At 52.1% G+C, this 12,405-nt stretch overlaps 1 protein-coding gene across 4 annotated transcripts in view; it reads left to right on the top strand.

Moving 5' to 3' along the window:
• The window catches only part of CLUH (clustered mitochondria homolog), a 34,608-nt gene that overhangs the window by 8,990 nt on the left and 13,213 nt on the right, over positions 1-12,405 (top strand). For all 4 annotated transcript variants that reach the window (XM_068415411.1, XM_068415412.1, XM_068415409.1 and 1 more), the window contains exons 2-12: positions 1,421-1,617; positions 3,248-3,419; positions 3,582-3,725; positions 3,933-4,060; positions 4,714-4,868; positions 6,081-6,206; positions 7,872-8,019; positions 8,763-8,855; positions 9,387-10,081; positions 11,254-11,471; positions 12,050-12,154. In XM_068415411.1, the coding sequence (XP_068271512.1) occupies positions 1,421-1,617; positions 3,248-3,419; positions 3,582-3,725; positions 3,933-4,060; positions 4,714-4,868; positions 6,081-6,206; positions 7,872-8,019; positions 8,763-8,855; positions 9,387-10,081; positions 11,254-11,471; positions 12,050-12,154 (2,181 nt within the window). The remainder of the gene's footprint in view (positions 1-1,420; positions 1,618-3,247; positions 3,420-3,581; positions 3,726-3,932; positions 4,061-4,713; positions 4,869-6,080; positions 6,207-7,871; positions 8,020-8,762; positions 8,856-9,386; positions 10,082-11,253; positions 11,472-12,049; positions 12,155-12,405) is intronic.

Genomic DNA, 12,405 nt, shown 5'->3' with positions numbered 1-12,405 from the left:
GTTTTTCTGAAACCACGTCTCTTGGGGCACTCTTGTGTGGAGCTTTTCTTCCTCCTTTCTAGCATGACTGCAGCTTGCTGGAGCCAGAGCCAGGCCTCTTGTCTGGCTTGCCCGTGGTGTCGTCTGTCAAAGAAATGAACAGCTTGTGTTAGGGACATACGCAAAGTGACAGGGGACACGGGCAGCAGCTGCCGAGATGCTGAAGGCAGCAGAGGCTGCCTAAGGTAGCTCTGTTACCTGCTGCCTTTTGGAACGGGTGTGCTGTCCTTGTGTTTCGTGCTCTGTCACCATGTCCTAATTCAGCCTTGACGGCCGTCTCTGAGGCAGGTTTGCTGTTGGCAGTCGTAGCCTGGAGCCAGGAGCGTGATCCTCCGGGGACGCTTCAGCAGGGCTCACTGCTGCAGCCTCGTGTTGTGCTCCGGAGGCATGCAAGGGGATACAGCCTTTCCCATCCCTGTTCTTACACATCGTGAGGGCTGGATGAGTTTTCTGGGCTGCCAGAGCAGTTGGGGCTGATAGGCAGGAATTGGCCATGATAGCTGTCACCAGTGGCTCTTCCCATTGTTCCAGCTTACCCTGGCAGCACCTCAGTCCTCTTTAGCGTGGTCCCCAGCCTGGGTTGGTGGGTGTAGGCTGCTCTGGGAGGCTGGCAGCTTCCTAGATCTTATCAGCTCTCTGACACTATCCGCCTTATTGGAAAAGAAAACAAACCATTGCGGGAGTGGTGAAGGAGGTGCAGAGAGAGCTCCTCATCCCTGTGACGCATCTGTCTAAATGAGCACTTAAAATGTCGTCACCTGTTTCTTGAATAAAATTGCTTAGGCAAAGCCTCGCCCTGGCACCACGGGATCTCTGCGAAGTATTTTGGAAGTGCAGAGGGTGGCCAGATGCAGGCAGGGGCGTGGGAGTTGCGTGTGTGCCTGTGGAGTAACCTGGCCCCCACGTGACGCTCGGCTCAGCCATGTAACTGCTGTCTCTTCCCCTCCCTGCTCTCCTGGCTGAACAGTAGCGTACCAGGAGGTATGTTAGGAGCTGTGTAACATGTTGGTGCAGAGGTTACAGCTGCCTCTGGGCCACAAAGCACCACACACCCATTTCTTTTAATTAAGAGGCTTCTTAAGACTAAGCTGAATGTGTTGTATGCTGACCCATCCTTCCTGCTTTCCTGCCCTCCCCTCTCCGCACACGGTTTGCAAACCCCGCAGGCAAGCGAGAGCATGTTAATTGTGCTGTGAGGGGAAGGGCCTGGCACGCCTATGTCTAGTAAACACCAAGTACAGAATAAAATGCTTGCTGCCTTTTAACCCCTGGTTCGTTTGGGTTGGCCGGAGGATGGTGATGTCTGATCCAGTCTCTCCAGCCACTTGGAGGGGACCGTCTGTTTGCTCAGACCTTGTCTAAACCCTCTCTTCTCACCCAGAGCACCCGTCTGGCGTGGCACTGATGAATGGCAGCAGCCCACACGAGAGCCTCAAGGGTGAGAAGGATGCCAGGCAGAACGGCCATGAGGAGGCTGACCCAGGAGAAGATGGGAACGACCAGGAGGTCATTGTGATACAGGACACGGGATTTACCGTCAAGATCTGTGCTCCAGGGATAGAGCCCTTTTCCCTGCAGGTACCTCCCTTTGCCGGCTGGGGAGGGGAACAGAGGCGATGCTGGAGGAGGAGAAGGAGGTGGGAAGTGTTTGAGCCAGGTCACACACAGCACTGTCCCTTCAGCCAGCCAGGCAGAGAAGGGGATAGGACTGTGCCCAGGAAGGCCACTGTTAGCCCCCACGGCCTGGACAGTACCTTCACGCTGCTCACGGCTCCCTGACTTACCCGTCCTCTGACGGGATTAAGTGGGGAAGGAGGCAGCAAAGCATGGAGGGTGCAGGACAGAAGCTGCCTGAGCAGTGGGTCCTAGAGAAAAAGGAAGGGAGAGGAGACATGAGCAACAGGCTGTCTGGCACAGGCCTGCCTAGGCTTTGCAAGGACGGGGAGGGTGTTTTGTTCTGGATCCCAGGCGTGGAGCAAGGAGAGGGAGAATTAGCTGAGCTGTAGCTCCTCCTTGTCTGTCACAGAGGGGCTTCGGCATGGAGCTGAGCACGGGGGAAATGGCCTTCCCACTTCTGGGCTGTTTTAAAGGAGGGATGTGAAAACATGATGTCTGGGTCCGACTCTCAGGAGAGGAAAATCCCTTGCTTGCCCGGTGGTTTTGGGATGATGCTGCTTCGGGCTGACCTGGGTTTGGTCCAGCGACAGGCACTAGTACAGCTCAGGGAGCTCAAGCACCAGCCTGAAGATCAAGGGAACGATGCAGTCTGCTTCCCCTCTGCACGGAGAGCTCTGCGTGTGTCATGTGGACGATGACGTGCTGCCAGATCAGGGCAGGCTTTGACATGCCTGGCTGATACTCCGATTTAGCTTGATACTTCATTCCAATAGTTGTCAGTGAAGTATCTTTAATTTTGGGGAGACGCATCTGCAATCTAAACCCAGTGGGAAGTCTTATTTCCCCAAGACCAGCGGAGAGTGCGGTGAAGTTACACCCCCCGTGGAACTAGCTGTATCTCAGCCTAGCTTTTTTTCTCCTTTAGATCCCCTTGGCTATTAGTTTGAATAGGCTAATAATAGCAGGCCATGTTGTTTACAGCAGCTTATGTAAACTACCCTGAGTCCTCCTAGCTTGAGAGCAGCGTTGGTGCTGCTGGAGCCAGAGCAGGGAGGCAGGAGACCGGCCCTGGTGCACAAGCCGGGGTGGTTCTTGTGTCACAGGAGCCAGGCGCTTGCAGGTGGTGTGCCCCAGAGATGTGGCCCTGGCAGGGACATGCCACACTGTGCTGTGGATACTGCAGCAGATCGAGTGGAGGAAATTGTCTGATTTCCACGTGCATCATTCAAAGCCTCATCACAAATGCGCAGTGTGAATGAATAAGGGAAGAGCCCCCAGTTTCCCCCACCGCCTTCTATTCCTTCACTGCCCGCTCTGCCACCTCTGTCCCATGCCAAGCGCTTGCCACAGCGCCAGGCTGTGACACCTCTGGGTGCAAAGCCCTGTGGGCTGGAGCTGGGGTGGCTGACCCTGCCAGGGGTGGCAGTGCCCTCCCACAGGGACAGAGGGATCTTCCTGAGAGGGAGAGCTAGAGTCTGCCTTTCCAGTCCCAGAGAGGTACAAGAAGTGTTTGATTCTGCAGGAGAGGGACAAAGTTTGGCAAGAACACGCGTGAGGACTGAGAATAACTCTGAGTTCTTCCCTTCTTAAGGTCTCTCCTCAAGAGATGGTGCAAGAAATCCACCAAGTTTTGATGGACCGCGAGGATACCTGCCATCGGACTTGCTTCTCTCTGCAGCTGGATGGCAACGTCCTCGATAACTTTGCCGAGCTGAAAACTATCGAAGGACTGCAGGAGGGCTCGCTGCTGAAAGTGGTGGAAGGCAAGTTCCTTCAGGCTTCGGGAGGGAATGAGTGAGGGTTTTCATAGGCAGTGGTTTTGGCCACCTGGCAGCCCTTTCCTGTGGTTCCTTTTTGAGACCTGTGTGCCGAAGGAGTAAGCAACTGTGTAATTCCAGTTTCTTTCCTCCCTTTTTGCTCGTCAGAGCCTTACACAGTGCGAGAAGCCAGGATACATGTGCGTCACATTCGGGACCTTCTGAAGAGCCTTGACCCATCAGATGCTTTCAATGGTGTGGACTGTAATTCATTGTCCTTCCTGAGTGTCTTCACTGAAGGAGACCTGGGAGGTACGGGGCAGAAGGCTTCTCTGGTGTGGTCAGTGTTTCCATTCCCCTGACTCCTTGCTTTGTTAAAACGCATAACAATCAGCTGTCCCACATCATTCAGGAGTGCAGAGAAACACTTGCAGCACTTCTGCGTTCCTCCTTGAATAACTACCAGAGGAGGGAACGCTATGTTTTTCAGCACTGACTTTCTATCTCTGTCTGTTCTAGACAGTGGAAAACGGAAGAAGAAAGGTACCGAAATGGAACAAATTGACTGCACCCCTCCTGAACATATCCTGCCAGGTAGCAAAGAGAGACCCTTGTGTGCCCTTCAGCCCCAGAACAGAGACTGGAAGGTAGAGTTCTCCTGTGTCATTAAAACAGCTATCGGCACATTCCTTGCAGCAAACTGGTGTTCAGGGATTGAAAGCTGCACTGAAGTGGACTTTGGGATTTGCTCTGCTTGGTGCTTAATGAGTGCTAGAATAGCCCTGCTTAGCCAAAAGAATAAAGTCCAAGAGCTTGTGTGCAAAACACTGGACACCGAGTCTGGACAGCTGCAGAGTGTAAAATGGCCAGTGTTGGGAGGGGTGGCAGGGAAGGGAGAACAGCATTTCTCTGCAAAGTCCTGGAGACAGGATCTGCAGATCACTACAGATTACAGATTACCCTGAGCTTTCCCATACCCTCCCACTTGGATTCGGTTTAGAAGCTGCTATTTGAAAACCAGTACAGCAAGAAATCCGTGCCTCGTGCAGCCCAAAGGCCCAGGGTGTCTGTTTTTACCTGTGTCTTATGGTGTGAAAGGCAGCAAACTGAGGCCAAGTCGTGGCCTGCAAATGGCTCAAGGAAGGCTATGCTGTTGAGACCGGTTTTTTTTTGTAAGCTGTTTCTGGAACCAAGTGAGGGCAGGAGGTAAAAGGAATCTGACACGTACATTGAATGGCTCTGTAACTCAAGGGGATGAATTCCTGCTGACAGGAGTTGCTTCTGTTGTGTTCTTCTGTAGCCTTTGCAGTGCCTCAAGGTATTGACGATGAGTGGCTGGAACCCTCCACCCGGTAACCGGAAAATGCACGGGGACCTCATGTATTTGTATGTCATCACGGTGGAGGATCGGCACGTCAGTATAACTGCGTCCACTCGAGGATTTTACTTGAATCAGTGAGTAACCAAGATTCCCCCTGCCCTGCCCTGCAGCAGGGAGCTTGCGATAGCCAGCTGGAAAAGAACCCACAAACAAACAATTGCTGCTTTTTTTTTTTTTTCCTGGAAAATAGCCTGTTTTAATTCACTGCTCATGTGGGTTTGTAGGAGTTGCTGTACTGGATTGGGCTGTTCAGTTGTGCCTGGTACCATTTCTCCATGGTGGATAAATGCCGGATGCTTTAGGGGAAGTTTAGACATCCCACAATGTCATCAGCTAATTAGAGCGTTTTGAGTTGGGAGGGAATTCCTTCCTGACCATTTCAACTATCTCATTTTGCCCTAAAGCAAAAGCACAACCTGTCAGAACTTCCTAAGCTGGGCACAGATCTGACTGGATTTTTTTTTATTGTTTTAAATAGTGACTATGAGGGAGTGTTAAAGTGGCTGTGCTGTGCGAGTGGCTGTATTGAGGGAGGTGCGGGGTCCATCCAGCCCAGTAGCTGTAACAGAGACCTATGGAGTTGAGGGTGGACAGGAGAGAACTTCAGAGCAACAAACCCTGCTGTACCTGAGCAACCATCAGCTCAGAAACATCTCTGGCTGGCTTTGATCCTGCTACCCAGATAATTGTCTGGGCAACCGTAACTGTGTGTTTGAAATACAAGGTTATAATTCACAGGAGAATGAAGCTGCTTGAAGAGAAAGAGAGGTTAAAATATAGAGGATAAAATTCAAGCACTTTTCCACCTTCTGTCTCGTTATGAAGTGGAAGTGCTCTGTGTTAAAGTGGCTCGTGGAAGAAATAATTTGTAGTCCATTGTTTCCCCCCAGGTCTGTAAAAAAACAAGTGTTAAATGTGATGAGTCTAAGGGCACACATCTGAGTGCAGGTCCCAGGGGACCAAGTGGCACAATGAACATGGAACAAGTGGTCTTCCTGAGTTTGGCAAAGTGTGACCTGGAGGGGGGAACCTGTTGGTGTGCTCCTGGCAGGTCTGGTGCTCAGCCATCCAGCCGGGAGACAGTATCTTGCGAGGGCACCAACTGTTTGGCATAGCTGATGGGCTCTCTGAATGAGCAAAGGCCCTTTTGGTGTGTTTGGGAAGCTCTGTGAAATCAGTCCTTCCCAGCTATGAAAATATAAGCCTTTCTTGAACCTGGTTCCTAGGGTATGGGAAGTCTCAGGTATGACAACGGCTTGTGACTTTGTTTCTTTTTTCTCTTGCAGGTCTACTGCGTACAACTTCAATCCCAAACCTGCAAACCCCAGTTTTCTCAGTCATTCCTTGGTGGAACTACTTAACCAGATCAGCCCTACCTTCAAAAAAAACTTTTCCGCTCTGCAGAAGAAACGGTAGCAGCACTGTTTCCTCTCTAGTTGCCCTGAGTAGTCTGTTGTGAGGTTGCTTGGTGAGGCTCAGCTGTGTGGCTGGTTCTGTGGGAGCTGGATGCCGCTGATACAGCCAGGACTGCAATGCCCGCTTTCTCTCAGCTCACATAGTGCTGGGGTGGTTGGGGCGTGCGAGTCTATGCAGCGAGGACCACAAATGTCATGGCAGCACCCTGATGTAGCTGGCTTTCCCTCCCTGCAAACGGGGAGCTGTCAGAGCTGGGGTGACTTGTCTGCTGTTGTTCAGCACGGCAGTAACAGAGGTCGGTGGAAGCCCACAGTCCCGATCCTTATCCCCTGGATGGTTTCTCTTGGCTGTAGCTCCCAGATGACTCTTGCTTGCAGCACGTACATTTACAGATTTCAGTTCTGCCTGAAGCGAAGGGTGGGGGATGACAGCTTTCCATTGCCTTGGGAGTCTCAGTTGTGGGGCTTGCCTGGAATTTGACGCTTTGTCCCCACTGAGAAACTGAACACGTAGGGCAGAGAGAGCGCAGAGATGGACTGCAGTGTTCGTACAAGGGAAACTGCTGGTGTTGACCAGCTCCTGAGATGTGGGTCTCCTCGCTGAGTCTGCATATTGGCTACATGCCTCGTGGGAGACTTGATGGCTTCCTAGCTAGCCAGGCAGCAAAGAGTTAATGTGAAGCATGGCCACATGCTGCAGCAGCGACTGGGCTGGTAACCTGATCAGTAGGTGCTTCTCCCCCGAACCCAAAAAAAAACCTGAAGCATAAAATACCAGGGAAAGTAACACATGAAGGCTTTGTACAGGCTTACGGTGGAGAGAGAATAATTATTATAAACATGTCTGAGCGTGTTCTCTCATTTCCTCTAGCTCCTATAATAATAAAAAAACAATGAGGTATTGTTTCATTCTCCTGTCCTTGCTGCAGGGACCATTTATTCTGCTCCAGGACAGTGGGTCCTGTGCAAAAGCCTGTCATTCTATAGAGTCCACTTAATGAACTGCCTCGGCTCAGCAGGGTGCAAACTGACAGGCACATTGTGTGGCTTTCAGGAGCTCTGCTTCTGCTCTCATTAAGAAGATGAAAGTGACACTAGACAAGGACTGGAAATTAGCAGTGGCCTCCAGCCACCACTGTGACTATCTGCCATTTAAAAATGATTATACTGTATTGCTTCTTGGGCCAGAAGTAAATACAGATGAGGCTCCAGCACCTGCTGAGAGCAGACAGATTACACAAGAGGCCTTTAGGTGAAGCTTGCCTTTTCACTTCATTAGTGGATGTGTGCTCTAGGCTGGTTCTATAATGCAGCCCGTCCGGAGCGGGGTGAAAGCCGAGGGCCAGGCCGAGGGGTGGCTAGCTGGGAGTGGGCATCCTCCGCCTCCGAACGCAGAGGGTGGTGGGGATGTCTGGTGATACAGCTGAGGATAAAGCTGGGGAGAGCCCAGGTCATTCTTGAGACTGCTGTTGAGAGATGCTGCCCGTGCCAGTCACGGTGGGGTTATAGTACTTGTTAAATGAAGTCCCCTGTGCTGCTCGTGAGGCCTGGTCTTCTTCTGTTGTTTGTCAGAAGCTGATGTTGCAGCAGAGCGAAAATTCTGTTAGAACAGAAAGAAAACTTCCTTTGGAAAATGTCTAATTGTTTTCACTCCCAAACTAGGGTTCAGAGACACCCTTTCGAAAGGATAGCCACTCCTTTCCAAGTGTACAGCTGGACGGCTCCGCAAGCAGAGCACGCCATGGACTGTGTCCGGGCAGAAGACGCTTACACTTCTCGACTGGGCTATGAAGAGCACATACCTGGACAGGTATTGGTCTTGCTTTGCTTAAGAACGCTGGCAAGAGTTTTGCTGCCAGCTGTGCTGGGAACAGGTTAACTTTTAACAAGTAGAGCTCTGGTATTTGTGGAAGGGTTTTGCTCATCAAGGGAGTCCTTGTTCTTGACAGCGCCCTTGACTATAGGGGCTGTGCTGCTCAGGCTGCAACTCCCTGAGCACATAAAGGTCTGAGAGGAGCAACGTCTGCTCGGGTGTTTGTAAATCCCATGTCCCTGCTCTGATGAGCACCACTGTGCAGAAGGCAGAGCACTCCTCCCTGCCAGTCAGCCTGGAACGGCTCTTGTGTCTCTCGACGAACTATTCCAAATGATTCGGTTGCAGCTTTGTAGCATGAAATCTTGCAGGCCGTGAGCGGTGCGGGGCTGTAACGGCTGTCTGTGGGCGGCTGTCTGCCTGCAGTGTGACCACATCGCAGTGTGCTGGCTAATGAAGCCAGCACCGTGCTCCTCCAGAGCCAGCAAGGTGCTGTTTCAGTTAAACTGCGCTGCCTAGGCTGGGCTAATGTAAGATCTATCCCAGACTGCTGTTGCATAAAGTCCACTCACAAGGAGTGTTCATTCCTGCTGCTAATCCACGTCCCCTGAATACGGCAGCCTGAATTCTTGCCCCTTCCCCTCCCTTCTCGTACAAAATGCCTCGTAAAGCCGAAACGCTGACTTGCCAGCCCCTTCCTGCACAGTGCATTGCTTCCCACAAGGCTTTGACTCTTTCAGACCAGAGACTGGAACGAGGAGCTGCAGACCACGCGAGAGCTGCCGCGCAAGAACCTGCCTGAGAGGCTGCTGAGAGAACGAGCCATTTTCAAGGTAACTATGGGATGTGCAGGCACCTCCTCACGCAGCCCCTTCTCTGCTGCCCGTATTGCATCTGGATGCTTCACCTGGGCTGCCCTTTAAAAACTGCAAGATCCCCATTTGTAAGCTAACGGGTCGTGCTCGCTCTCACATGTCTGCCTTCTGCTCCCAGTCCCGTGAGGAAGAATTGCACTCCTTGACCCTGTGTCTCCCTGCCGACCCTGAGGCAGCCACCTCCAGGTCCTCTGCTGTTCTGTCTGATCCAGTCCTCCATGTGGGTGGGAGGGGGGACACACTTACACCTAAGCCCTCCTCAGCATGGAGCTAGTGAGACTGGGCCATGCTGATCCCTAATGTTCTGGCTTCTGGAGCTTGTATCCAAGCCACTAGCCAGGCTCACAAAAGTAAAAGCCAGCTGGCCTGCCTGCTGGAAGGCCACCAGGAGGAGAGGAGTGAAGGAAGCATTTGCGGGGAGCTTTGAGAGCGAGGTGCTGGGAGGGTGGGAGCCCTTCCTTACCCAGCTTTCTCTCCACCTGCCTCCAGGTTCACAGCGACTTCACTGCAGCAGCAACGCGAGGTGCCATGGCTGTCATTGATGGCAATGTTATGGCCATCAACCCCAGTGAAGAGACCAAGATGCAGATGTTCATCTGGAACAACATTTTCTTCAGCCTGGGCTTTGACGTCCGTGACCACTACAAGGACTTTGGCGGAGATGTTGCTGCTTATGTAGCTCCTACGAATGACCTCAATGGTGTGCGGACCTATAACGCTGTGGATGTAGAAGGGCTGTACACGCTGGGGACTGTAGTGGTGGATTACAGAGGTTACAGGGTGACAGCTCAGTCTATTATTCCTGGCATCTTGGAACGGGAGCAGGAACAGAGCGTCATCTATGGGTCAATAGACTTTGGCAAGACAGTTGTCTCGCACCCCAAGTACCTGGAGCTGCTGGAGAAGACCAGCAGGCCACTTAAGATCCAGAAGCACAAAGTCCTCAACGACAAGAATGAGGAGGTTGAGCTGTGCTCCTCGGTGGAGTGCAAAGGCATTATTGGCAACGACGGGCGTCACTACATCCTGGACCTGCTCCGCACTTTCCCTCCAGATCTGAACTTCCTGCCTGTTGAAGGGGAGGAGATGCCAGAGGAATGTAAGAAAATGGGGTTCCCCAAGCAGCACAGACACAAGCTTTGCTGTCTCCGGCAAGAGCTTGTTGATGCCTTTGTAGAACACAGGTGAGCTGAGCTCCCCATTTCCTCCACCTGCAACTAGTAATGGTCCAAGTCAGGACCGTGCTGCGTTGTCCCAGGGACAGCACAACAGAGCTCCCAGAAGCGGGCAGCTAATTTCCACATTGCTTGGCCCTGGAGGTGCAATTATAGAAACTTAATTAACGAGAGGTGAAAACTGGAGGGATTCTGACAGGGTTACAGGGAGCCATGGAAAGAGGTGGTTTGCTTTTTAGTCTCTGGATCTGTTTTTGTTGTTTCCTGTTGGAACATTTAGTTCTTTCCCTGCAGATATCCTGTGCACCTGATGGCTGGGGAATGGGAATGCTTCTTTTCAAGGCTCTCCAGATGTCTTGAATGCTATGTTTTTTTCCTAGAGGCTGAAAAAAAATTACTGATGGGAACTGCTGTAGACCCTGTTGTGGTGGGATGTGTTGGCATTTGGGCTCACTCAGTGCAGGCGAGGAAGTGGAAGCTCTGGGAGCAGGACAAGTTGAAGCTGTGAGATGTGGCTCTGTGGTGCTGGTGATGTTAATGCTCCTGCTTCCCACGTGAAGGGCTGCAGGTGCTCTGCTGTCACAGATGGGCAGAGCCTGTGCTTCGCTTGCCGGGAAGATGATCCCTCCAGTTGCTGGCGGAGGAGCCCTGCCTGCTGAGCAACCAGTTCTGCGGCCAGTGCCCTTCCCAGTCCTGCCGCGTGCCTGCAGGCAGGCTTTGCTGCTCCCTGGGACCGCTTCCAGACCAGCAGCCTGCAGGACCGTGACCGTAGGGTGCTGCTGCTCCTCCTTGGCTAGCAGAGGCTGGGCCTCTCTCTGCTAAGGTCTGCTGGCAAAATTGCTGCTGGTTTGTGTTTGACTAGTCCTGCGCATCTGGCAGTGAGAGTCTTCCCAAGCTGTCTGCTGGTGCTGTGTGTGGAAAGCAATTTGTAACCACGACAAGGAGATTAGTTTCCCATTGTGATGGGTAATGAAAACCCACTTTTTTTTGCTTCTTCCAGTAAACTAATGTGCACTCCTCTGATTTTGGAAAGCTCATGGGAAGAGGGCGTACATCCTGCCTTTCCCACAGGGAAGCTGTGTGGTCTGTAACGCTAACTTTGTGAGGCTTTTCCTTGCAGGGTAGCAGTGATCCTCTTGGATTCTCTTGCTGCGCTGAATTCCTCTTTTCCTTTACTGTAGGTATCTGTTATTCATGAAGCTGGCTGCGCTGCAGCTGATGCAGCAGAAAGCCAACAAGCAGGAGAGCTCCGGTGCGCTGGAAAATGGCGCCTCTCCGGAGAATGGCACTGCAGACGGCGAGAAGTCTGAGTCAGAGGATGGTAAAATAGACGATAACGTGACTGGACTTGATCAGGTGAAGGAGCTTGCTGAGACCATTGCATCCGATGATGGAACAGGTATTTCACCCTCCGCACCAGGAGCAGCCCAGGCCTCCCGCCCGAGCTGGCGGGCTGTCACTGGTAGGGGCTGTGCCACATGGGGGGTGGTCGGGGTGGTTATTTGTTGTCAAACAGGAACAAGCACTGGCTTCTCCTGTCAATATTGTGTTAGCTCTGCGTAGAGCTGTTCACACACTAATGGAATAATCGCCGGGGGGGCTGGTTGGGTGGGTGAGGAGGGTCTCTGGATGCAGCGAGCCCGTCAGCTGTGCCGCAGGAGCGGGGGCCTGCCCAGCAAGCTGGCCTGCGGGGTCGGAGGCTTAGCGCAGGCGGAGGGGAGGGTTGGATTTCTGAGCATCCATGGTTGGGGTGTGGGTCCGTGGGTTTCCTGGGTCATCTTCTGTGCTCTTGCTCAGACACTGCATTTTGCAGCCATCCTCCTTTCCAAATATCTCACAATTGATTGGTTTTATAATGGATTTCTGCACAATGTGCCATCGTTGCTGCTTTTAGTAACAAAAGGTTTCTCTTAATTCAATAGCTAGGCTTGTCATTTTCTGAAATTCATTTGTATTATGTTTTTCTTCCTGCTCCAGTGGATCCCAAAAGCAGAGAAGTGATTCGAAATGCTTGCAAGGCTGTAGGCTCCATTAGTGACACATCATTTGACATTCGGTTTAACCCAGATATTTTCTCACCAGGTATGTGTACAAAGAGCTGGTTCTAGTCCTCCTTCAGAGGATTGCTGTGTCCAGCCAGCTACAGACAAAAAATTTTCTTCTGTAGCCAAGATATTGCTGGCTTTTGGCTAGCTGGGCATGGCGCAGGATCCTGCGTGAAGCACAAAGATACAGAAGGAAAGAAGCGTAACTGATTGCAGTGCTGGAACTGCCAAGTGCAGGCAGCGAGCTGTCTCCCACCGCTACGCCCGGGGGAGGTCTGCAGATTGCTG

This window comes from Nyctibius grandis, chromosome 18 (assembly GCF_013368605.1).
Source record: "Nyctibius grandis isolate bNycGra1 chromosome 18, bNycGra1.pri, whole genome shotgun sequence".
NCBI lineage: Eukaryota > Metazoa > Chordata > Aves > Nyctibiiformes > Nyctibiidae > Nyctibius > Nyctibius grandis.
The sequence above is the reverse complement of the archived record's forward strand: the minus strand, read 5'-3'. Positions and strand labels throughout refer to the sequence as shown.